Source organism: Panulirus ornatus, chromosome 61, assembly GCF_036320965.1.
Source record: "Panulirus ornatus isolate Po-2019 chromosome 61, ASM3632096v1, whole genome shotgun sequence".
Taxonomy (NCBI): domain Eukaryota; kingdom Metazoa; phylum Arthropoda; class Malacostraca; order Decapoda; family Palinuridae; genus Panulirus; species Panulirus ornatus.
The window spans coordinates 1,520,801-1,546,269 of record NC_092284.1 but is presented as its reverse complement, the minus strand read 5'-3'; the positions used below and the strand labels follow the sequence as shown (position 1 = coordinate 1,546,269).

The window sequence follows — 25,469 nt, the reverse complement described above, 5'->3', positions numbered from 1 at the left end:
TTGCATATTTGTTGTTGCTTTTATAGCGTTAGAATGCTATGATGTAATTTTGAAGTCATCTGTGTATGAGAGGACTTTCACATAGGTTTGTAGGAGGTGTAGGAAGAGACGGAAGAAGTCTGGAGAAAGAACTACTCCTTGGGGGATTCCATCCCGGAGCTTGAGGGTTTTGTTGGTGAAACCTTTGTGAGTGACTCTGGCTTGTTGGCCAGCTTGAAAGTTGGCTAGCCACTTTTCATCTTCTGGAGAATGGTGTCAGTCATCATTTGTGTGAGGATATGTCCAGAGACTGTGTCATATGCTTTGTTGATGTCTGTTGACGCTAGAGTACTGTGCAGGAAGGTGGTTGTGGTTTGTTAAAGCAAGCCATGATGCGTTTTATGAGGTATGTGTGCAGTGTGTTAGTGGAGTGATTGAGTCTAAAGCAGCATTTTATGGGAGTTTTCCTTGATTCTTTTGTGTACGGGTACTTTTTTAAGTTGGGATAATGATGATAGCAGTAGTATGGGAGAGTTCGAGAGCAAGCTTTCAGATGTATGGGATTTCATTTGTGTAATAGAAGTGGTTGAAGATGTCTGTTAAGAGTTAGTTTGCTATGGGACCAGAATGTTTGATATGTTGCTGTTGCGGGGAAGTTCTTCAGGTTTTGATTGAGGAAAGAGTGTTGGTACCTTCGAAGAGGGAGTCAACAGTTGCTAAGGGAGACTCTTTATCAGTTTGTATTACTTTCCTCCGTATGAGTATGGTTGTTTTATCGTTCATTTTTGAGTGGTATTTTATGAGCATGTTTGGGTGTTCTGTAGGAGAAGGGATGTTGTTGGTTTAGATTAGAAGTACTTCATATACAGGGGCTAGTGTGGTGTGAGGTGTGAATTTTTTGTTTGTCAATTTTGTGAATTTTTTGAAGTGAGGAAGGAGTGCTAGTTTGCCATTTGCATTGCAGTGATGAGGTTGATGATGGTGTTTTTTGAGTTTAGATTTGTTGTGTGATCTTTCTTGATGGTGAGCAGTTTTGTCAGAGCATGTTTCTTTGCTTTTGAAGTCTACAGCTTACAGGGAAATGTTTGGGTTATATTGCTTTCTGTGACGTGGTAGTATGTGTCCTTTTGTTGGCTTGGTTAATGATGCTATTGAAATGTGAAATGGCATGGTCTACAGATTGAAAGTGTTGGTGAAGTTTTGTGTGATTGAGGTTGAGAATATTAAAAGGATGCTGTAAGTTTATGAGTATTTTACTTCTAAAATTTTAGGTTTGGGTGTTAAACCAGGCAAGACAGTAGGTATTGAGATCTCCACATCGGCAAGTGTTGGGTGTATTGGTTTTGTAGTTGGGGAGTGTTTCTTAGAGGTCATGTAGTGTGTGTGTCTTGTGGGGGATTTATGTAGATGTGATTATATTGTAGTGGATATTACTTTCCTTTATATAAATCTACCATAACCTACTTAACCCCTAGACAGATAGGAATTCACCATGCACCCATCCATAACCTTAAATGGTCAGATATTCCCACAACAGAACTCTATCCATACTGTGTATCACAAACACCACACACAACATTCACTTCCCACACCACAAGCATAAACAAACTAAATACCCTCAGAACACTGCAACACCAGTTTTGAACAAGCATTAGAATCCTCAACAAACAGTTCATCTGCTTTACCGAAAACTATGCCTTACTTGCCTGGTCATCAGCTATAGAAGCAACACAAAATAGAGCATTCAGAACAGTTACCAGCTGCCTAACAATGACAACCACTGACACCTGCTCAAAAAAGAACAAGTACAATCTTACTTCAGTATGCTAAGCACTCGGCTCTTTTCAACAATACTAAACACTATGCGATAACTATTCACCCCCATTTGAAAATGAAAAGCTTACCCCTGTTTCATAATTCAGCCATCTGTACCTGTAGATCCCTCTCCATACAAATATGAAATTAACTAAACATATACACACTGCAATGACTTGACAAGCACTAGACAACTTCGCTCTCGTCCCAGTTTTAAACTCTACTTCACCAGATGTACATCCATCAAAAACTACACTCCCCAGGCATGTACAAGTCATGCTTTTCTTTCTTCAATCTGGACACCACCCATCTCTCCAGCACTGCAAACACCATTTCAACATGTTACAAGACTCCTCTTGCACATGATGCAACTTCCACACTCAGGACACTGAACCTTACTCAGTTTTTTGGTTTTGTCACACGAAGACAAACACACAGTATCACCACACTGTTTGACCTGTGGTCCTGTCAGGTAGACATGTGTGGCTTCCTGTACATTGGGAGAGCTCTGAAGATGGATTCCTGGTGCAGAAAGATAAGAAGGCAGATTAGATATTTTTATATATGGTTTAGTGGGTCAAAGTAGTGACATTATGAAAAAAAACTTTTGTATCATCATCAGAAAGAAGCCCACTGTGCCGTACAACTGCATGAAGTGCAGCCTTGAAGCCGCAAGAACCCCATAAAAGAAGTGTTGGGGTTACATTATTAATGTTTAGTTTAGTGAGTGCTTGTCATCATTTAGAGAGGCTTATTACATAATTATATACAGCTGTCAAGTGTAGGTCATTAGTTCAGAGGTACTAGATAGATTTCTTTGCATACTTGGACAGCATGTGGGTTTTAAAGACATGAATGCCAACCTGTTCACTCTTGATGTGGATTTTTTCCCAGAACAAACATATCAAATAAAAGAGCCAGGTGGTTTATTGCGTGCAGCGTGCCATCCCAGCACTTGGGATGTGATTGACCGTTTGTTAACAAAGCTTCATTCTCCTGACTGAAAGATCCAAACAGATTCATTTCAAATCTGTTAAACTTTCTCTATCCAATTATTAGAGGAAGGGGTAGCCTAAGTTAGCTTTGCATCCCATTTAATGGATACTTGTGCTATATTTTTACAGGTTTTGAAGACATTTAAATGTCTTCTGGGTCATATGTAGTGTGATTCTTACACAGTACTGATTTTCTTAATTGGTGTACATTTCAGGGACAGGATCACTCGGGGAATTTACCAAAGTATCCAGTCCTCTGGCAAACTCAAGATCTCTCCAGAATTAGTAAGTTGTGGTCATACTGCTTTAACAGGTGATCCGTATTTCAAATATTTAGAAAGAATCTGCTTAGGAAGCCTTCAAGGAGTATGGTAGGGTAATAGATAGAAAGTGTGGCTGTTAATTTATGTGATAATGCATTTTCTGTTTTCTTGAAATTTAGATTTCTAACTCCTCCATTTTAAACTTTGGTATATAGTTGGTTAAGAAATAATGTTCAGAATTTTTTACAGCTGTGCAAAATGTGCTCAGCTTACATAGCTTTCATTATTTGAGAAATATGGTTTCAATTTCACCAACAGCAAGTAGAATTCACTGCTGATGATCTTCGTGACCTAGGGGAGATTGGTCGAGGGGGCTTTGGGACTGTTAACAAAATGGTCCACCGAAAGAGCAACACTATCATGGCTGTAAAGGTGAGACAGCAGTCATTATTTTAACATTTTTTATGTGAATGTAAATTTTAGAAATGTTTGATAGTTGTTTGCAGAATCATTGAAAGTGCATCCAAAAATGTAATATATGGCTATCTGGTGTGAAAAGGAGACATATCGGAGTTACCATTGATTCTGTTCTTGTACTTAAAATGTGTAGTTCGCTAGATTGTTAATGTATGTTGTAGTGAGGGAGTTTTGAAGTACTTATGCTCGTAATTTATATCATAACTTTATGTTGCAGTGTTGACTTTTTTATTTAATACTTACAGTACAAAGCTGTCTTGTGTTCAGTTGTACAATATATAGTTTTTAATATCAAGAAGTGTCTTTTGCCCTGTTGTATACCACACTGTTGTGTATTGATTTGCACGGTACAAAATGAAGTTGAAAATGTATGAATTGGGGAATTAGGTTTTCCTCTTATAAGTGATTGAAGAATATGATAGGATTATAAAGCAGCCACTTACTTGTCTCCCTCATAAGCATCCATTTTTGCTCTGGTGCTTACTGCTGTTCATAGAACATTAAGACATCAGCCTTGATCCAAACCCATTTAGACTTAGATTGGAAAGTTTATTGTTATTATGGTTCTCTCTCTGTGTATCTGTTTTTCTATGAGTTTATCTATATATCTATCAAACTAATTCTTTCTCTAGAAAGTTATGAAGCTGATCTTATTCTGTAATTTAATCTTACTTTCATCTATAATTATACAGTATGGTTTATGCTGCAGTAGGAAAGTAGATGATAACAGCATCTTGATCTTATCCACAGCGAATTCGTTCAACAGTAGATGAGAGAGAACAAAAGCAATTACTGATGGATCTTGAGGTAGTCATGCGGAGCAATGATTGCCCTTGCATTGTACAATTTTATGGTGCCATATTTAAAGAGGTAAGGGTGGAAGCAGTATTTTATTAGTGACTTAGTTCAGAAGTATTACAAATAAAACCTTGCTGAAAGGTTACTTGGATTAGATGTACATTATAGCTTGTGTTCACTAACACAAGTAATCCTGCAGAGATACAATGTTTCCTAAAAAGATTTTGTAATATGGCTGTTTAGTTTTTGACCATGAAACATCTTTATACTAAAAGTCCTCCTTTTATGTCTTCCATGATGATTCAAATCTTAACATCTTTCCTTAGTCTCACCTTTATTTGCTGCTTTGAATTAGTAAGCAGCAGCTCTGAGACCAAAGTTATTTGTCATTATAACTCCAGAGTACCTTTGTACCTTTGGCTGTACTATTGTGTATTGTATAAATGTCATCTACTGCAGTACAGTTTGCATTATATGATATGGATGATTTTAATGTTTGTAGATGATTTCCAGACTGACTGATATTGACCTTACTGCATTATGCAACTAAAAGTCCTTCTAGCCTAGTTAGTGTATACTGTGACTTTTTTATATCTTCCGAGTAAACTAGCAAAATCTATTTTTCATACCTAAATTTAGTATAAGTGGCTTAGAACACATTGGAAATGAGAACCACAGCATCAGCTGAGATGGAGTTAGGAGTAGTACCATAGTAATGAGAGATAACTGTGTTTGAAGTAATATTATGGTGTTACTGGACTTTTCTGGTTGAGGTTACACTGAGTGGAATTTCAAGGTGACTGATGAAGCTTTATCATCATCAATTGACAGAAGAGGGTAGAGTCTTATCCAAGCACTTCTCGCTTCAAAGCAATCCATCCTGTCTCTCCTACTGAGTGTGGCACAGCCTTGGAGCCGCAGGTCCTCCTGTAAGTGGGACCCTGGTATCATTGGGACCCTTCCTAAAGGGATTCTGGGAGAATTAAATGAAAATGATAGATGAATAAGTGAAATTATTGCTTTGGATTCTCTGAACCTGTGGGAACTGATTGTTGAATGTTGGCTGTCACTTTTACTTTAATTTTGGGTCTTTCTTGCTTAGTAAGCTGAAGTTCAGGTTGTACAAGTTGCAAAACAAATTTCAGTGGCCTGGGCAATCCTGAATTGTATGAACTTTCAGGTAATCAAAAGTTTGCTTTGCTTGTGTTATAGTTGTAGGCCTTCAGATATAGTGTTGTGAGATTGCAGAATTAGCACATGAAAGTTAGCTATAACCAGAACATTTTGAAAGTTCTGCATAGAGCATTAATATGAAATGTAAGCGATTGTATTTAACTATTTCATTGAAGTATTAGATTTTGCGATGATGAAATGTTTTTTACAGGGTGACTGCTGGATATGTATGGAGCTAATGGACACCTCTCTGGACAAGTTTTACAAATTCATATATGAACAAATGCATGAAAGACTTCCAGAAAACATGCTGGGGAAGATTACGGTTGCGGTAAGAGTGTGTTTTGTCTGCCATGTCAGGATCAATTTGATTTTGATGATATCAGGGAAAATATTTTACAGTTATTAGATTTTGATATTAGACATTTTTCTGGTTAGAACTGTATGGGAGAGAGATGTTAATGTCTTGTTTATTTTATTATCTGTCAAAGAGTTAACTTGTTTATACTTAGGTGAAGAGTAGTTGGGTATGATTGTTTTTCATAATTTATTTCTTTCATTCGTAAAGTTTGCATTGATGCCTAAAGTTCATTACATGTTTTTGTCATTCAGTATATATATAGATATATGTATATATAGATAAATAAGTAGGTAGATAGATCGTCATGAAGTTGTAACTGATATTTGGTTAATAAAAAGATTTGTTGGGTATCAAGAATTAAGTGAGACTGACAGTATTTATATAAAGCCTTTATTCATGTAACAGGGTTGCAGGTCAATCACTGGGAATCTGTCATCTCTGCCAATTGCCAGCCTGCAGTGGTGGGGACTCGAGATCTGCAAAATTAGTTCCCGCTAAAGATGCATGCATGTATGCTCTTGGTCCACCCCATGGAAATGGGAAGTGAATTGGTGATGCTAGATAGACTAGATTTACCAGTATTAGGAGAAAATTCCATCACAAAATGGGAATGTCTGAAGAATGAGTAGTAAATTAATAAAGTGAAGATATCTCTTTGAAGTCTCGTTTGTCTGGTCCTAACATTACCTGGCTAAGGTGAGAAAAGGCAAACAGGTATAGGAGAGAAATTGATAAACGTAGATTTTAATGATAACTCGTACAGTACTGTTGCAATAACTTTATGTAATACATTGATGGATATCCAGAAGTTAGCCTTTTTTTTCCATCAAATTATGGTTTTAAAATCAGTATGTTATACATGTACTGTATTTTGTACTTGACATATCATTTTATTTCCCACAAACACATCAATAGGCAATCTATATTACCTTTTCTGACCTCAAACACCATGACAGTTGAGTTCATATGCATTTCTGATCTGGTCATTTTTTATCAGTTTCAGACTGATACCTAGCCAACATATTCTTTTCTGATACTCACATATCGCAGATTACCTCTTCAGCTCATCAGGGACATGAACCCTAGGAGATTATACAAAAGTCATTCCTTTTATGTGTTTTAAAGTTTTGATTCCAGGTTACTAAGCCAATCTGTAGGCTAGTATGTATTGAAGGACTAATCACTGAAAGGAAGCTAACATTTTGACAGATTGTTTTGGCAGTAAGGTACATCAGTTGATGTTGCAATAATGTGCATTCTTTCAGATTACATTGAAATAGTATTTATTTCATTAGGTGACATTAAAATGGTTTGTATTCTATCAGGTGACATTGAAATAATTTGTATTCCATCAGATGACACTGAAGTAGTGTGTATCCTATTAGGTGACATTAAAATGGTGTATATTGTATTTAAGTATAATGACATTCAGTAGATTTCTGTAGAAGTTTGAACCTGAGTTAGGTCATCCAGTTATGTTTCTTATTTCTAGTGTGGGATTCATGTGAAGCACGCATTAGAAGTGTTAACTGAAGTGTTGAACTGTTTGTGTAATAATTTGGATAAGATAACTCAGACTTTTCATGTAAAAATGGCTGTCAAGAAAATATTTTTGATGCTGTCATAATTTTTTTTATACCCATGATTACTTTCTTTTGCAGACTTTAACAGCTCTGAATTACCTAAAGGAGAAATTGAAAATAATTCATAGAGATGTTAAGCCATCAAATATTTTACTGGATAAGCGTGGCAACATAAAACTTTGTGATTTCGGCATCTCCGGTCAACTAGTAGACTCCATTGCTAAGACGAGGGATGCTGGATGTAGGCCTTATATGGCAGTGAGTATAAGTTTAGTGAAGAATTATGTAAACATGAACACCAGTTTGCATGTGTCATTCTGCTTTGAATCCCGTGTTAGCCTCTGTATTTTTGGGTGGTTGTTACTAAATTTCATATGGTTTCATTACAAATGGATGTCATTTGAGACTTTCATAGCTTGTGAAACATCATGGGTAAACCATGGAAAGGTTTGTGGGGCCTGGATGTGAATCGGGAGCTGTGCTTTCGGTGCATTACACATCACAGCTAGAGACTGAGTGTAAACGAATGTAGCCTTTATTTATCTTTTTTCTTGGTGCTATCTCGCTGACACAGGGGATGGCAATGCTGTTTCCTGTGGGTTGAGGTGGTGCCAGGAATGGATGAAGGCAAGCAAGTATGAATATGTACATGTGTACATATGTATATGGCTGTGTATGTGTATGTTATATGTATGTATATTTGCATGTATGGGTGTTTATGTAAATATATTTGTACATGAGTGGATGGGCTGTTCTTCATCTGTTTCCTGGCACTACCTCGCTGACACAGGAAATGGCGATCAGGTATAATATATATATATATATATATATATATATATATATATATATATATATATATATTATTTTTTTTTTTTTATTCTACTTTGTCGCTGTCTCCCGCGTTTGCGAGGTAGCGCAAGGAAACAGACGAAAGAAATGGCCCAACCCCGCCCCATACACATGTATATACATACGTCCACACACGCAAATATACATACCTACACAGCTTTCCATGGTTTACCCCAGACGCTTCACATGCCTTGATTCAATCCACTGACAGCACGTCAACCCCGGTATACCACATCGCTCCAATTCACTCTATTCCTTGCCCTCCTTTCACCCTCCTGCATGTTCAGGCCCCGATCACACAAAATCTTTTTCACTCCATCTTTCCACCTCCAATTTGGTCTCCCTCTTCTCCTCGTTCCCTCCACCTCCGACACATATATCCTCTTGGTCAATCTTTCCTCACTCATTCTCTCCATGTGTCCAAACCACTTCAAAACACCCTCTTCTGCTCTCTCAACCACGCTCTTTTTATTTCCACACATCTCTCTTACCCTTACGTTACTCACTCGATCAAACCACCTCACACCACACATTGTCCTCAAACATCTCATTTCCTGCACCTCCATCCTCCTGCGCACAACTCTATCCATAGCCCACGCCTCGCAACCATACAACATTGTTGGAACCACTATTCCTTCAAACATACCCATTTTTGCTTTCCGAGATAATGTTCTCGACTTCCACACATTCTTCAAGGCCCCCAGAATTTTCGCCCCCTCCCCCACCCTATGATCCACTTCCACTTCCATGGTTCCATCCGCTGCCAGATCCACTCCCAGATATCTAAAACACTTCACTTCCTCCAGTTTTTCTCCATTCAAACTCACCTCCCAATTGACTTGACCCTCAACCCTACTGTACCTAATAACCTTGCTCTTATTCACATTTACTCTTAACTTTCTTCTTCCACACACTTTACCAAACTCAGTCACCAGCTACTGCAGTTTCTCACATGAATCAGCCACCAGCGCTGTATCATCAGCGAACAACAACTGACTCACTTCCCAAGCTCTCTCATCCCCAACAGACTTCATACTTGCCCCTCTTTCCAAAACTCTTGCATTTACCTCCCTAACAACCCCATCCATAAACAAATTAAATAACCATGGAGACATCACACACCCCTGCCGCAAACCTACATTCACTGAGAACCAATCACTTTCCTCTCTTCCTACACGTACACATGCCTTACATCCTCGATAAAAACTTTTCACTGCTTCTAACAACTTTCCTCCCACACCATATATTCTTAATACCATATATTCTTAATATATATATGTGTGTGTATGTCTATGTATGGATATCATAAATATCATAAGTAGCAAATGTTGGAGTGTAATGTGTTACTTATTACTGTTGTCCCCCTTCAGCCAGAGCGTATAGACCCCGCTAGAGCTCGCGGTTATGATGTGCGTTCTGATGTATGGTCACTAGGCATCACTCTCATGGAGTTAGCCACAGGAAGTTTTCCGTACCCAAAATGGAACTCTGTATTTGAGCAGCTGACACAAGTGGTGCAAGGAGAACCACCTCGTCTCTCGCCAAATGAAAATGGAAACACCTTTTCGGAGGAATTTGTGTGTTTTGTTAACACGTGGTAAGTTACAAAGTCATTATCCTTCTAATATTAACATATGAATGTTTTTCCTGAAAGCTATGTGATTTTTGGTAGCTGTTCCTTCCATTTAGTGTTAATTCATTTATATATTTCCCACTTTAAGTCAGGCAAGCAAGGCCAACAACTAGATGTCACAGTGGAAAACACAGGAAAAGCAAATGAGAAGCCTGCACTAGTGCAGTTACATAAATTCTCTCTACTCACATACATACCCACACTCATATTTACATGTGAGGCCCCTTGAGGGTAAAACCCTCAAAAAAAAAGAGTAACCCTCCCCATATGGTACAAATACATAGGTAATTACACATACACATATGTATGTGATAGATATAGATAGATGATATATAGACTGGTAGGTAGTAGTAGATGGTAGGCAGCCAACAACCAGGAAGGTAGATTACCGGTACTACCTGCCTGGGTAACAGGAGAGTTAGTGATATCTGCTTAGTGGGGTAGCACTTTTGTGGTTGTCAGATTGCACTCCTCTGACCCAGGTAGTTGTCTTTTCTCTCTGCCTCACTAGAATATGGATAACTTGCATTCTGTCCACAAACATACAATCTCTCCTTGTCATATGTAACGCTTGACCACTTAACTTGCACTGCTCATTCTTCATAACTCCTTTAGATTTTCCTGCGGTGAGCACTATGCACTAGCCCTGCCTTTTGGTAAAATGGTAGGAGCATTAGATAGAAGTAGTCAGTAGGAAAGTTAGATAGAAGCCTCTGTAAACAGTGCATGAGACTTGCCCTCTACCAGTGGCCTGTGAAGGGAGAGGCACTAAAGGCTAAAAAGTGGCACTGGAGTTCTTTAGTTATGGGGACTCTGTTTCCATGGCCACCCCTTTGAGGGAGTTCCAATTGGAACAGGCATCAAAGATATAGATGTGTAGATAGACAGATGATTCTCAATGTGCTGTCAGTAGACTAAACTAGGGCATATGAAGGGGGAAACCATATAAAGGTCTGTAGGGCCTGGTTGTGGATAGGGAGCTGTGGTTCAGGTGCATTACACATGACAGCTGGAGAATGGATGGGAGCATATGTGGTCTTTCTTCGTCTGTTTTTAGCACTGCCCACAAATGTGGGAAATGGCAGTCAAGTACAAAGATGTGTATGTGACCTTCCTTTGTCTGATCCTAGCACTACCTCACCAGTGCAGGAAATGGCAATTGAGTATGAAAAAAAAGATAACTCTCCTTTGTACGTACATTGCAGATAGTATATGCATGATTTACACTCATTCATTTTTTAATTCAAGTAGTCAGAGATCAAAGTCATAAAGTTTTGTGCTTTAAAATGCTACCAATGATTACCTACATTATACTGCATGGTTTAATTATTGTATTTCCAGTCCCTTTTAATTGCCACCTGTGATGTGCAGGAGATGTGTGAGTAGTGTTCTTTATTCCATATCCCCAAAGTTGTGATTAATGTATCCCTGTAATTTTAAAAAATTGCAGGGATGCCTCATCCTGTATACTTTTCCTTGTACGTTGTTAATGCATCATGCCTATGCATTCATCCATTTCAGTATTTTTCTTCCTTGTACTGATTACCATCCCCAGTTCCCAACTTGTCATTCCAATAACATGATTTTATCTGTCTTTTGCCCTTCTTTCTCCTTACCAGCCTCATTAAGGACGAGATTTCTCGCCCAAAGTACAAGCAGCTTTTGGAGCATGAGTTTGTTATACGCTCCAGAGCTGATCCTATGGATGTCGCAGAGTTTGTATGCGGCATTCTCGACAAGATGGCAAATAATGGACGAGCCATGTACACATATGACTCATATAATTGCTGATGAAGCACCTGACATAGCACCTGGCTCAGCAGTTTTAATGATAGGTAAGTAATATGCATATACATGTATAATTGAACTAAATTGGTTTAGAATTGGTTAAAAATAATTCACCTTATGTGTATTCTTTCTGTTTCCAACAAAGCATAGAATGTCCCTGCTACTTGATGTGTTTGGTCAAGGCAGCATGTACTACATCAAACAGCAAGCCATATTACCCATATAAAGTATTTGGCATCCACAAACAAGTGCTTGTCACAGACCAGCTTGTTACAGCTCTCAAGTGAGTTTAGAAAAGTAGTCTGTTTTTCCCCTTAAGGAGTCTGATGCAGTCTTTGACTTGCATTAGGAATGCTAGCTAGTTACATCCTAACTGTACGACAGCCTTGGTCACAGTAGTGTATCTCTGAGTTTTAGACTGAAATGAAACAAGGCTGATAGGGAATTTCTGAGTGGTGGAGAAAACGAGATTAATGTTGCTTTTGTAAAGAGCATCATACAGTTTTATTTAATTGTCAGAATTTCCATTTTAAGTCTTTCTATTTTGTGTGACCTTTGCCATAGCTGCTAGTTACTGAGTTGAATTCTCATTCCTTTTTGTTGATACTGCACAAAACTGTGGAGAAACATAGTCACTTACCCATCCATCTTGGTGCTGGTTAGATAACTTTGGTAGACATCATTAAGAGCCAGTTTGTGCTTTGGGAAATATGATAAAGTGAAGGGCCAATATTTTCATTGGTAGATATGATGAAGTGAAGACCAGTTTCTTGCATTGGTAGAAATAAGGACCAGTTTTTGCAAAAGTTGTGTTGTCTGTCTTGGAAAAGACATTAACTAAAGTGTAATCTACCCAGCTTGTAGCTGGGTTCATTTCAGTTTGGATATTGGTTAGTGATAGCCAAGTGAGTGGTTGGTTTGAGGAGGTGACCAAAATATTAGGTAGATAAACTTTACTTTTTAATAGTATGTTTCCTTTTGCACAGATAGGTCAAAAGTGTGCATCTCCACAATTCATCCATTGTCCAAGAAGTGAAAAACTCTCACGTCATATCTCAAGTCTTTTATTCAAGACCTTGCATTCATAACTGCTTTTGAACTATCTAGTTCCTTCTTCCAAACCCTTTTCCAAATTCTTGTAGTCTCTTGGACGCCGTTTGTAGCTCCAAGTAAATGCATACCGAAAGGGTAAACAAGAACTTCTGAGATTGATACAATATCGGAAATAGATTTTGAATGTATCACTGGTGTCTTGTAAAACATAGATATAAATACAGTATGAGGGATGATGGTTTTATCCTGGATAACCTGTCAGGGATTTGGGTTATTAATTGTGCTCACAATAACATTAATGTTGTGCTCTGTTACATTTTTCAGTTACCACATCTAATCCCCATTTTATCTTTACAAGGAGTGCTTCGTATTAGTATTATAGAGGAATGAAAGTTTGATAACCCTCGTACATTTGGTCTAAGTTTAATGACCCTCACACATTTGGTCACATAACTGTAATTGTACTGTTTCCTATCCTGTAGGTGTCATCCTCTGGGGCAAGAGTTGGTCACCTTCTCTTGGAACTATGATGAGAGATTGACGGCTTTGAGCATGCCTTAGCGAGCAAGACTCCATCAGTTCCATGGTGCTCTTCCCATATAAAATTTGTTGTTTCGTCTTGACAGGACAGTGAGTGAAGCAGACTCATACGAACAGGAGTTGAGGCAGTGCAGCATTTACTTTATATATGATGGGTTATGCCAGCAAGTACATCAGCTCTTGGAGGACTGTAAATGCCACTTTTGCTTCAGCATGGCATAGACAGGCACTGAATGGCAGCAAGTAGGGCATACAAAATCATTTTGATGATTTAATCAGTGGAATGAAATGAAGTGTGGAAAAGTGAAAAAAAGGTGTTAAAAAAGAATGTTTTTGAATTAAGAGAGGAGATAAAGAGATGCAAGGAAAGATATTGATGAAGAAGCTTCTTTCGTATTGGAGGTTCATAGTTGGAACTTTTTTGAAAGTGCAAGCGACTCCAGGGTATTACGTGACAAGTAAAGCACTTGGCATTATTTTGGGGTATAAAGTGTGTAGGATGTCACTGCCTATGGTTGCACTGTGATTGTTGGTTGAAGCTTTGTCGAGTGGACTAGATTTAGATGCTCCTCATAATGGCATTTCTGACGCATAACTCCCGTAGGTGAACAGTTTGATGAGTGACTTTAGAATGACCATTGTTAATGGTATATTATACTGATGAACTTGACTGTGTTCCCTGATGTAAGAAAAAGACAAAAAAGTGACATAGCCTCATAAAAATAATTATATCATAACACTCATGTAGATTATAAATATTAGGAAGATGACTATTTTTAGTGCCATTGTTATATAGTATGATTATGATTTAAGAAGATTATTTATTTATTGTATAGGGTGTTGAATTGCAGATCCCATGGGTGATTTCTAGAATTTTTTTTGTGTGCGCGTGTGTGTGTGGGGATGAAAGGGAAAGAACTTTTAAAGAAACTCTAATTGTCTGGCTGTGGTTGTTAGGTTGATTTTAAGAAATGGACATTAAAAAGTTGTTGGGCTTATAGTAATTTTTCAGGGTCAGATTTATAGTAACTTTTCAGGGTCAGATTTATAGTTTTCTTTGTTGATCATCATGGAAAGTTGGCTGGCTGGAGCTTATCAAGTCAGCCATGATGACGAGAAATCCGAGAATTAAATATTTTAGACCCTTATCTGCCAGCAGAGTCGTTCGTTAATGGTGATGGTTCTTTTTCATGGCATTCTTCTTATAAAAAATTTTCTCTGATTTAGAAGATGCTAGTTTTTGTAATTGTTATGCTTGGCAGTCAGCTTATATATAGCTGTTTAACTTCTGTGATTGGCAGAATAATGACCACATGACATTCGTAGTGGATGATTATTCAGCGTTATTAAGCACAGATCAGAAAGGCCATCACTGAGCTCAGCGATCAAAGTAATACATTGCACCAACTTTGTCTTGGCTAGAGAGGGGGTCCTGCTATAGTATTATTTTCAGATAATATTGTTGCAAATACTTTTGTCCCATAATAAAAAAAACAGAAAATGATAGATTTTCTCTCTCTCCTAATCCTCCTCAAGGGTCTAATAATCAATTAGAATTAGACAGGGAAAGTTACCAAACTGCTGATAAAGTGAACGAAAAAAGCATCTTTGTGTAACTTAATCAAGTTTGCAGTGTTGTTTGAAAGTGAGCCATGGGGTAAAAACTCATTGTAAAGTCTCATTTTCAATCAGTTTTCTGCACTTAACAATAAGACATGCAGACCTGGGCCTATACCGACAAGTTGTCAGTGGGAGATGGACCACTGTCGGAGGTAAACATGATCGCCAAAATAAGTGATCATCCTTTCCCCAAGCCTTGAGATATTGCGTGTCTCTGTCAGATCATCCTTCTCCTAAGCCACGAGATATTGAGTGTCGCCATCAGATCATTCTTTCCCCAAGCCTCAAGATATAGAGTTTTCCCATCTGGTCATCCTTCCCCCAAACCATGAGATACTGAGTACTGTCAGGAACTAGGAACCTGAAACAGGCCACTTCGTATAAGTGCTTCCCAGAGAATCTTACTTGGAAGCTTTCGCTCAGGTTCCTCCCCCTTATGCTTCAACACAGGAACTGTATGGAGCCACCTCTTAAATTTTTTTCTCATTTCCAGTAAGGAATGTATATTGTTACATTGTGAAACATACATAGGACTTTTATACAATTTGAGTATTTTCAACAAAAACTGGTTTTTAGCCTAGAATATCTGAAATTATTGAGAAAAACATCAGAATATAGTAGGGTGAAGAAGTCTCACATGTTACAGTTTCTTTTTGCAGTGGTATGTGTCATCTGCTCATTATTTTGTTCACATAGGCAGAGGTGGCAGGAAAATATTCTTGATTCTAATATTTATGATTTGGTTTTTGTTTGGGCTTCACTTTTCTTATCATAGTGCAAAGCAACTTCAAATCTAATTAGGCACAGTTGAATAAGACCTTACCATAAGGGAAATTACCCACCCACCCATATGTTTTCCTTGTGGCAAAGATGAATAGGGTTTGATGCATAGGGAATCTGACAGCCAGAATTTGACATACATAGTGGTTGTGGCAGCCTGAACTTGAAATATATAGTAGCTGAGATAGTCTGAAGTTGAGACAGCTGCAGATAGGGGGTGAGGTTCAAAATTCCTACTCGCAAACGACAATTTGTTTGGTGATTCACTTAGTTTTCAACTCTATAGTGATGAGCTGAAAGACATTGGCTTTCGAGAAAGATACTTATTTGTGTTGTTCGGGTACCATTTGACAGCGGTCCATCTACTATTACTTAACGTGGAGAAAAGGTGCAGGTCGTCCGTGTTTAACTTGGAGGGTAAATGTTGGTAAATGTAATTAGAAAAAATAACCTGTTTGATTACCATTTAGGTATTCAGGGTTACCAGAACAAATATTGATAATTGAAGATGTGTATTGACTGCTAATTTTTGACATTTTTGAGAGCACCTCAAGTACTTGAGGATAGTTACAATATACTGATGGTATTGGACTTGGTCAGACAAGTTTCATTCTTGAATTGTCTATTCTTACTTCTTTATTTTCTTCTGATGTCCTCTTTTGTAAATTTTCTCATGTGTATTTAGATTTTATTATATAGCAAAATCCATCAAAGAATGTATGGTTAACAGAGAATAGCAGATGAAAGACTAAGTTATGAAAAGTATCCATCTCTTTATGTGACAGTTTTTGGGACCAGTTACCGCTTCTTCGTAACTGACCAGGCAAACTGATGTGAGGTGCATGAAAACATTCCAGCTGGCAGTTTGAATAGATACATTAAAATTAACCAGTATATTTTCGTGGAGTTAGGTATTAACTATACATCTGTTCCTGACTGTTACCTTGCTAAGGCAGGAAATGGTAAACAGGTATAAAAGAAAAGTCATTATGTTCTGCTGGAAAAGAATTAATGAATGCTTACACTGTGCAGCATAGAACATTTAACATGGGCAGTGCATTTTGTAGTATGATCAAGCCCACCCTGGTATTTTGCTTTTACTGGTAGGAGTTGCAATCAAAGCACATATCCATGTGTGGCCAGTTGATAATGGTATGTTATTAGTGTGTATTAGTAATAGTGCAGGATAAGCACTGGTGTATGCTGTTGATCATGGTTTGTTCCATGGTCCAGAGCAGTCACAGAATTACTAGGGTAGGTTGCTTCCAGTAGTGGCAAAGTTTACTATGTTGCATTTAATATTTTAAGACCAACATTTGATCCTGACGCTGAAAGTGTGTCCCTTCATTAATATTGTATATAACCCCAGGACCCCTTTAATGGGGCTTTGGCAGCATCAAGGCTGTGCTTCAATCAGAAGCAGAGAAATGGTGGACTCCTTTGGAGTGAGAAGTTCCTCAATAAGACTGATGCAGCCTCACCAAAGGTGACTTTTCACTTGTGGTATAACGTCTTGCAAGACGGGTCTGATAACACCTGTCACTTGAGAAATGTGTAATATAGAAATCTCATGAATTCATAGTTCTGCCTCCTTTTCAATTTTTTCCACTGCATTGAAGATTTGAATAGAAATAATTATGAAATTTAGTGCATTTTCAGAAAATGAAAACATTTTCTTTTTAAAGAGAGAAAATTAGAGTAGCAAATACTCAATTTGTCCTTATGAACAACCTTAAGCCGAGTTTAATGTTACACTTCGATTGGCTGTGAAAAGATTGTATCAATGCATTTTGTAAATTCTCATGTAGGCAGAGGACAAAAGTGCTCACTGTTGCCTCTGTGGGGTTGATCAGTTTTACAGTGTGAGATTTTCACGTGTTATTTTGAGATATTGTTGTCAGTGTTTTATGTTATGAATAGTTAAGCTCCTGAATTCTTTGTGCAATAAGTAGACAGTGGAGGAAATGGGCTACAGTTATGGTAACCATTGCATCTCCATGATTTATAAGTTAACAAGCCTATATTATCCAATGCATCATCCTTTGATAGTATAAATTTTGATTTATATGAACATAGGAGTTTTAAGAATTTCATAATTAGTTCTCTTGTAGAATGGATGAGTGATGGCTAATACCTTGTTTCAGGTTAATGTCCACTCACTGATATGAGAAATTATTAATTCTCTGATATTAAACTTTTTCCCCTGGACCTTGCAGCCATATTTTGCCACTATCCGTCCTGCCTGCCTTCTTGTTAGTAATGAAGCTTCTGGTTTCTCTTCCTATATCAGAATGTTTCAAGTCTCATAATATATGGAGTGTTCCTCATTTTGAGGACAGAAATGAGTACTAAAGTACAACAGCTTGCCAAGGACTGGTTGGCAGTCCTTGGAAGTTGATAGTGTTGGCTCAACGTTTCTCCCTGATAGATATTCCATAATACACAAGGCCGTTATTCATTTGTTCCTGGCACTACCTCGCTTATGCAGGAAACGGCAAACAACTGTGAAAAAAGAAAAGTTCTAAAGTAGATCATTTTCCTTGTGTCCAGTTTCCCTGTCCATACTGGTTGTATAATCTTGTTAGTGGTGTTGTGGTGGGGTTCAATTTTATAAACCTGCTGACAGAGCAGTATGCGCTAGCCCTGCCATCCTGGCAAAATCTCATCCTAGTTAGGTAGGTATACAAGTAACTCTACATTGTGCTGATCATGTCAGTTGTCAGTATGGCAGTTACTGGTGAGACTTCACTCAGGTAGATCCATCAAAAGATTAGGGTTGTGATTTTTCTAATTTAGAATTAATTCTGATTTTATCAGGTACACTATGTGGGTCATCTGTGAGGTCTTTGCAACTCTTTAATGTTTCTTAAGATAGTTGTATAGTAGTTGTTAACTTAGTATATCTGTACTTGTTAATTTTACACGCTGTTTCAGCAGTTCCTTGGAATAGCATACAGAACCAGTGTTTTGTAAAACCTTTGGAGTTTTTCACGTCCCAGTCGTGTCAATCAATATCGATAGTATTTTGAGAAGGTTCTGCATAAGATATCCTTTCATAGATATCAAAATGGGTGTAGATAGTCCTATTGTTGATAACATTCACTTTGGCTAGAATTGTAGTTTCTAGTTTACTGCACCTTTGATAAAGATTCTAGTTAATTGGGCCCTTAATAATAAAGACATTAATTGACTGCATACTGGACAACGAATACTCTGGCTTAGTGAGTATTTGTTAATCAGAACCATAGTAGAATAGGTCCTGTGTATTCAAATTTCTTGTTTATTTGCTGATAGATAACACAATTCGAGATGATTGGGTCCATAATTAAGATTCTAGGTGCCAGGGTCCTGTGTTATCAAGTTTCTAGTTGGCTGTGCCCTGAATGTTCAAGATTATAATTCACTGGGACTTGAAGGAATCAAAATGATAGTTGATTGGGGTCTTAGATATTCAAGATTCAAATTAAATGGGATGTGGATGATACACAATTTATTAGGTACTAGAGAATCAAAACTTAACTGGGCTCATAATATTTTAGACTGTAGTTGCCTGAGCCCTCAATATTCAAGATTCCGATTAAATAGATCTTGAATATTAAAAACAGACTAGATTCTTGATTTTTAAGATTGTGTTTTTCTCTTGTAGGATATGAGTATTCAGTGTTCCAGCTGATAATTATTGGAGGATAAAGGTTATAACTGACTGAAATTTTTATATTCAAGACCAGTCAGTATAGCTGTGCATAGTAGGCTCCCTCATGTTGGTGATTTTACTCTGTTGGGTCATTTATGATAATCATTGCCTGGTGAATATTGTAGTTACCAGGATCCTGCATACTGTAATCATGGTTTCAGTTGACTAAGTTTTGGATATTATAGATCATAGTATTGTTGCAGGTAATAAGGAGTTTTGTTGGGTCGCTCCAAGATCAATAACCAAGGGTCCAGCTGACAGGATCTTGACTTATAAGTCTGTTTGACTGTGTCCTGGAGTATAAAGGGCTTTCAGTAATAATTGGTAATTGGGGAACAGAGTTCCTTTCTTAATTTCAGAGGACATTTAAGGTTGTCTAAATATATATTACTGCCACAAAATCATGGGATGGGCAGACTGAATGGTTATTAAGAAAGAGACTGCTCAAGTTTATTCCTTAAATATAGGTGTTGGAACATGTTTACTGTTTAAAGTAAGTCTACACTTGTGTGGAGAATATAATGCCCAGACTGACCTCCCTTGCATCTAGGAAAAGAATGTTAGTCACGAGGCAGTTATCCTATTGCAGAGGAATTTATTTGTATGATGTAACGTTACATATGGGCATTAATCATGATACTTGTTTATGAACTGGTTTGAGTCGTTGTTTTTAAGAATAAAAAAACATGAATATTAAAAGTCCTGTTGAAGTAAATTCAACCCTAAAAATACCAACTATTTACTATTTAATAATACATTATTAGGTAAACATGAATGAATCTTAATTTCAACTTGTCAAAAAATAGATATAGTACAAGTAATACTTCTGCAATATACCATAATTGTCTAGAGTATGCCTTTAACTTACTGAAAAAAATTTTAAATCATTGAACACCTTCTCTGTTCATTTGTTCCTTACATTACCCTGTGAAGATGGGAGAAGCAGTGAAGTATGAAAAATATATAAATACGACACACATGACATTCACTACCCATATCACAAACATGAACACAAGGCCATAAGTAAGCTAAACTCTTTCAGAAAACTTACTGAAACCAAAACCAGATTTGGAAAAGAAAAAAGAATCCCTTAATATCATTTACAAACAATTAATCTGCTCCTTTAAGCTATGCCTACCCTCTTGTCCTCATTCACTCATTCTAGATCATGCCTTACCTTTTCAGAGGGTAGTGCAGCCAAGTTACACACCACATAAAACAACATTCAGAACTATTAATGACTGCCTGATGACCACACTCCACACCTGCACAATGAAACAAGAATATTTCTAAGTTTAATCTTCCAAAATATCCTCTGCACCCTCCACTTTGCATCAATACATGATCAGCCCACCCAAACCACTTCATAACCAGACATAAAAAGTTCACGCCAACTTCACACTGCAGCAACATATATTCCTAGATCCCCTTTCTCCTAGCAAAGATAACATCGACAAAACATATTCACAGTGTAACCCTCCACCCCAACTCAGTCTTAAACTCCTTCCCCCCAGACATGCACACGTTACACTTTCTCGTCCGTGTTCTGGACACCAACAATCTCTCCAGAATTCCAAACATGGATTTAACATATCACCAGACCCGTCATGCAGAGGACGGAACTTCCATTCTGGAAAACCCATTCTCATGCGTAACATGATATAATGTCTTGAATACAGGCAGGAAAACTATGAGCATTTGCATAACCATGTTTATACTGAACCAAAAATATTGGTGATGGTTGGTTCAGCTAAAAAGGGTCTGTTTCCTGCTTCACACACTAGCTTACACTGGTAGCTTAGCTGCTGTTTAAAATTGTAATAGAACTGTTTTGTGCTAATGTAAAGGACTTTTAGGAGTTTTCAGAGGTATTTCTGTGCATCATGTTTTCATAATAACATAAACTACATACTGTGTGATGGAGAGCTTTTCCAGCTGATGACAAAGTTTTATATCGAGGAGCACATGTGAAACTTTGAAGTAAATTAAGAACTAAGGTATGCTATGTATTACACAATATGTAAAAATTATAAATAATTGTTTCAAACTGATTTCTGCCCTTCATTAAATAGCAGTAACATCCCTCATGTCATACAATTTATAGTAGTGTATACTGTATGCCCTTTGACACATACCAATAAATATATAATGTGTCTTAATGGGTGTTGAAAGTTCATATGCTAACTCAAGTTGGAGCTTACGAAATTATTCCTAGCTGTGTCCAAATGTATGCAAGCTATGACGAATTCATGATTTTGTCAAGATGACAAAGTTCCTTCCCCTACCTTTATATGCTTTACACTTTCAGTGGTATATTGTTGTATGTCATAATTATAATACCATATCACTTGGACATATCTATGCAGACAACGAGCTTTATGGTTAATGTTCTGCTCTATGTTCAGCAAAGCATTTCCCTCACCAAAAGCTTGCTGTTTTATAGACAATCAGCTACATGTGTGAAAATTAACATGTGGGATTTAGGTAAATCCTCCTAGATTTAAAGATATATTTTTTTCAGTATAGTTCCTTTGGATTATAAGCTTGTTTTATTTTTATGTGACTTGAATAAAGTTTAAAGAAAAACATAGGGAAATAGATATAATGAACTAATGCCTTGCTCAACTTTCTTGTTGCTGCGATTATGAACGAAGTCATCAGATGACATTTAAAGCAAACGTAATGTGTAAACTACTCAGTGTAGCCTTGTTTTTGTCTCTTGTATACTGATATGGCAGAAAAAGGGCTCCAATTCTGGTAGAAGGAAGTCTATTAGAAAATTTTGCCCACTAATAAGCATTGATACTTAACAACATGCATGGTCGTCATCTGATGGGGAACCGAGTGATTTTTTGTCATGTGTGATAGGTTTCAAATGATCATTTTGCTAAAGTAGACAAGGATATTTTCAGTGTGGATACATGTGAATGTAAATAAATAAAAGACATGTCAAAAATGTTTTCTTGAACTTGTGAGTTCTTTAGTTCTAAAACATCCAAGGTGATACAAGAAATAAAGCTGGTTTATATTTTCCTAATATAATGTTATAAGAAATGTACGTATATTTGATTATATGGGATTTGCTTTCTTGGCAGTTTTTGGGCATTATATTGTTAAATACAGAAATGCATATTTCAATTTATTCCAGATAGGCAAGTGTGAACAGAAATATTAAACTTAAGGTGAGGTTGGAAGACAATACTTGTTTATGTGCCACAGACAAAACTGTTATAATAAGGATGCGCTTGGACTTGAATGGATTTTATTGCCTCATCTGATGCTGTCAGTAATGAGATACTTTAAGTATTTGGAAAGTATACTTTTTGTAAAGTTATACTTTATTGCATATAGAATACAGTGCCAGATGAAATTTGTATATATTCAGGTTAGGGAAGATCAAGATGTCATCTCTTGTATGAATAAATAATTGTTACAATACTTTGGACTTTGATACTTTGAATTTTCACTTATATTGTCAGTTTTATATGTCATGTTAATGCTATTTTATTGGCCATCAAGACAATACAATCAAAATGTGGATACAGATATGTAACACAAGACACATAGCCCCTTGCCTTTGGATTCCACACACACTTATATAATTGTACTTCGAAGTGTCTTTTATAAAACTATATGATATGCAGTGTAATTTATTATGTATAGCTTAAGTTCATTAAATAGCTCATGAAAGGAGAGATCAGTATCCATAAAAGCAAAGAAAAGTATGTTTGATTGTAGTTCTAACAGCCTTATATGGATACAAGCTTTGAGCCTCAAACACAAAGGGAAGGAAAGGAGATAGAGGCATTGGAAATAACAAGCTCAAGGACAATACGTGGTGTGAAGCAAAGTTTATTATTTAAGGTATGACAGCAATGGATTGAGTTTTCTGAAGTGCAGTCTGATTGGAAGGGGCAACAAGGGTTTGCTGGAATGGTTTAAGCATACAACAGGATGAGCAAAGAAAGACTGATTATTATCATGTGCATGTCAAATGGAATCACCATGGGGGATTAGGTTCTTGTTTTATTTTCATTTGCAATTTTGGGATAAAATCTGAGTTTCAGGATTCCAAGGCTGGAATGTGCAGAAGGGTGAGAGGAGTGCATTGGATAGATTGACGTGGATTTACTTGGTATGTTGGGGGGCTTTGTGCTGTGATTGGATTGAACCAGAGGGTGTGCTGTAGTCAAGTTAACCATGGTGTAGACTGTGGGGCTTGGGTTTAGATGGTAGGCTTAGGTTTCAGTACAATATACTTGACAGAGTTAAAGATTGACTAACGTTTGAGGTTGGAGATTTTTGTGCCTTATGACACTATATATATATAATTTTTTTTTCCAATAAAGGTTAAGTATTGTTCTGAAACAAAACTTGTATGAATACCATTATTATACATGTCAGTATACAGGACAGCTAGAGAGGGTATGTGAACAAGTGAGGTCTTTTTATTTCTCTGTTTCTGGCGTTACCTGGCTGAAGTGGGGAACTGTGAACAAGTAAATGTTTAGTTTATTATTCTGACATTTAAGTTATTGTCAGGTAATCAACTTAACAAGCCAGAGCACATAGTGAAATGCACAAGTTTAATGAAGGACAAGATTAGTTTTCCATGCACAATATTGCTATAATATCCTGGCACTCGTGTTTAAGTCTGCCAATGTAGTTCTAGTTCAGTATAATGTTGGCTTACTGAAGACCTCTTGATGATGCTTAACACATTTACTTTCCGAGCGGTAAGGTATAAGTTCATCGTGACAATTTCTGATTGAGTTAATTCTAGATTCATTGTGGTGTTACGCAACCTAAATGGAGACATTAACATTTACTTATCCTTGCACAGAAGGTGCAATAAATTCATGAGGCATCATTTAATATATTTGTGTAACTAATAAATTTAGGATGTCTTATTTCATGTAAATTGCAGGCCAGAAGAAAGCTCACTAGGATGTGGTCCTTCACTTTCACTCTGTATTAAAACAAAAAGCACATTTCATCCTATTGTATTTGTAACGAAAGTATTTAAAGGGCTTTATATTCCATTTACTGCTGCAAATTGCAGCAGTTACATCTTAAGTAAAGCTAGAAGCAATGACATAGTAAAATCATCAATGTTACTGCCTTAGGAATAAGCAAATATTTCCTAATGAAAGTAATGCTCATTATGGCATTTATGTCGTTAGTGAGGTTAGTATGTATAACTGGTAAAAGCCCTCTTTTTAAGCTCTATGAACTTGTAGGTGTCCTAATGTATGGTTTCCACATACATTCAAAAGCCACCTAGACACATTGGTAAATCTGTTGAGTATGTGGATATCCATTGTTAAGTGTTAGGACGTAAAAGGAGGTTACAAAAACAACTGGAATAAGTGAAACCTATCAATAATGTAGGATGCTTCTCAGATACACATTTACATCTTGGTTGGTACAATTTTTTCATAATTTAGTCATAGATTCCTTGAGCACATTAGCAAGTATTACTGACAATTAGTGGATCAATTACGAGGGTAACTAGAAGATTTGTTAATTTGTTAGCAGTAGTCTTTTAATATATTCATATATGTTTGCATATCACTAACCTCTGTGAGTAAGATTGACCTCAGTCAGTGCTGGTTCCTGAATTTGTGTCTTCGTGTATAATATGAATGTTCCGTGTAACTATATTAGGCCCTGTGCGCCAATATTGTAACATGGGAAAAACATATGTCTTGTGAAACAGTGACTGCCAATTTCTGTTTGTCATGCAATGCATGGAACAGTAAAGGGGTTAACAAAACTGTTAAAATTTATTCAAGTACATTTTCATCTGCGCGGTACTCTTCAGTACGATAATGATCTACTGGTAAAGTGTCTTTATGTCACGAGTAATTTGATTCACATGCAAAAAGCATAAATATCAGGGCAGTGTAAAAAAGCATAAATATCAGGGCAGTGTAAAAAAGCATTGGAAATACTCCACTAAAGTTGCCTTCTTCCTGTGGCCTGTTATGGGTGAGGTTTTACAGGTTACGAAGCAGCATGAGTTTACCAGTTAAGAAGACATGCCTTGGCCACCTTCACGAGGGAGT

General features: G+C 37.1%; 1 protein-coding gene across 6 annotated transcripts in view; it reads left to right on the top strand.

Annotated features, from left to right (window-relative positions):
- Positions 1-22,839, top strand: part of Mkk4 (MAP kinase kinase 4) — a 51,882-nt gene extending 29,043 nt beyond the window's left edge. For 5 of the 6 annotated variants that reach the window (XM_071696722.1, XM_071696721.1, XM_071696720.1 and 2 more), the window contains 8 exons: positions 3,005-3,074; positions 3,371-3,484; positions 4,280-4,399; positions 5,712-5,831; positions 7,523-7,702; positions 9,664-9,890; positions 11,546-11,761; positions 13,250-22,839. In XM_071696722.1, the coding sequence (XP_071552823.1) occupies positions 3,005-3,074; positions 3,371-3,484; positions 4,280-4,399; positions 5,712-5,831; positions 7,523-7,702; positions 9,664-9,890; positions 11,546-11,717 (1,003 nt within the window). In that variant the 3' untranslated portion in view covers positions 11,718-11,761; positions 13,250-22,839. The remainder of the gene's footprint in view (positions 1-3,004; positions 3,075-3,370; positions 3,485-4,279; positions 4,400-5,711; positions 5,832-7,522; positions 7,703-9,663; positions 9,891-11,545; positions 11,762-13,249) is intronic. The other variant, XM_071696719.1, reaches the window with a different exon arrangement.
- The last annotated feature ends 2,630 nt before the right edge of the window (positions 22,840-25,469 follow it).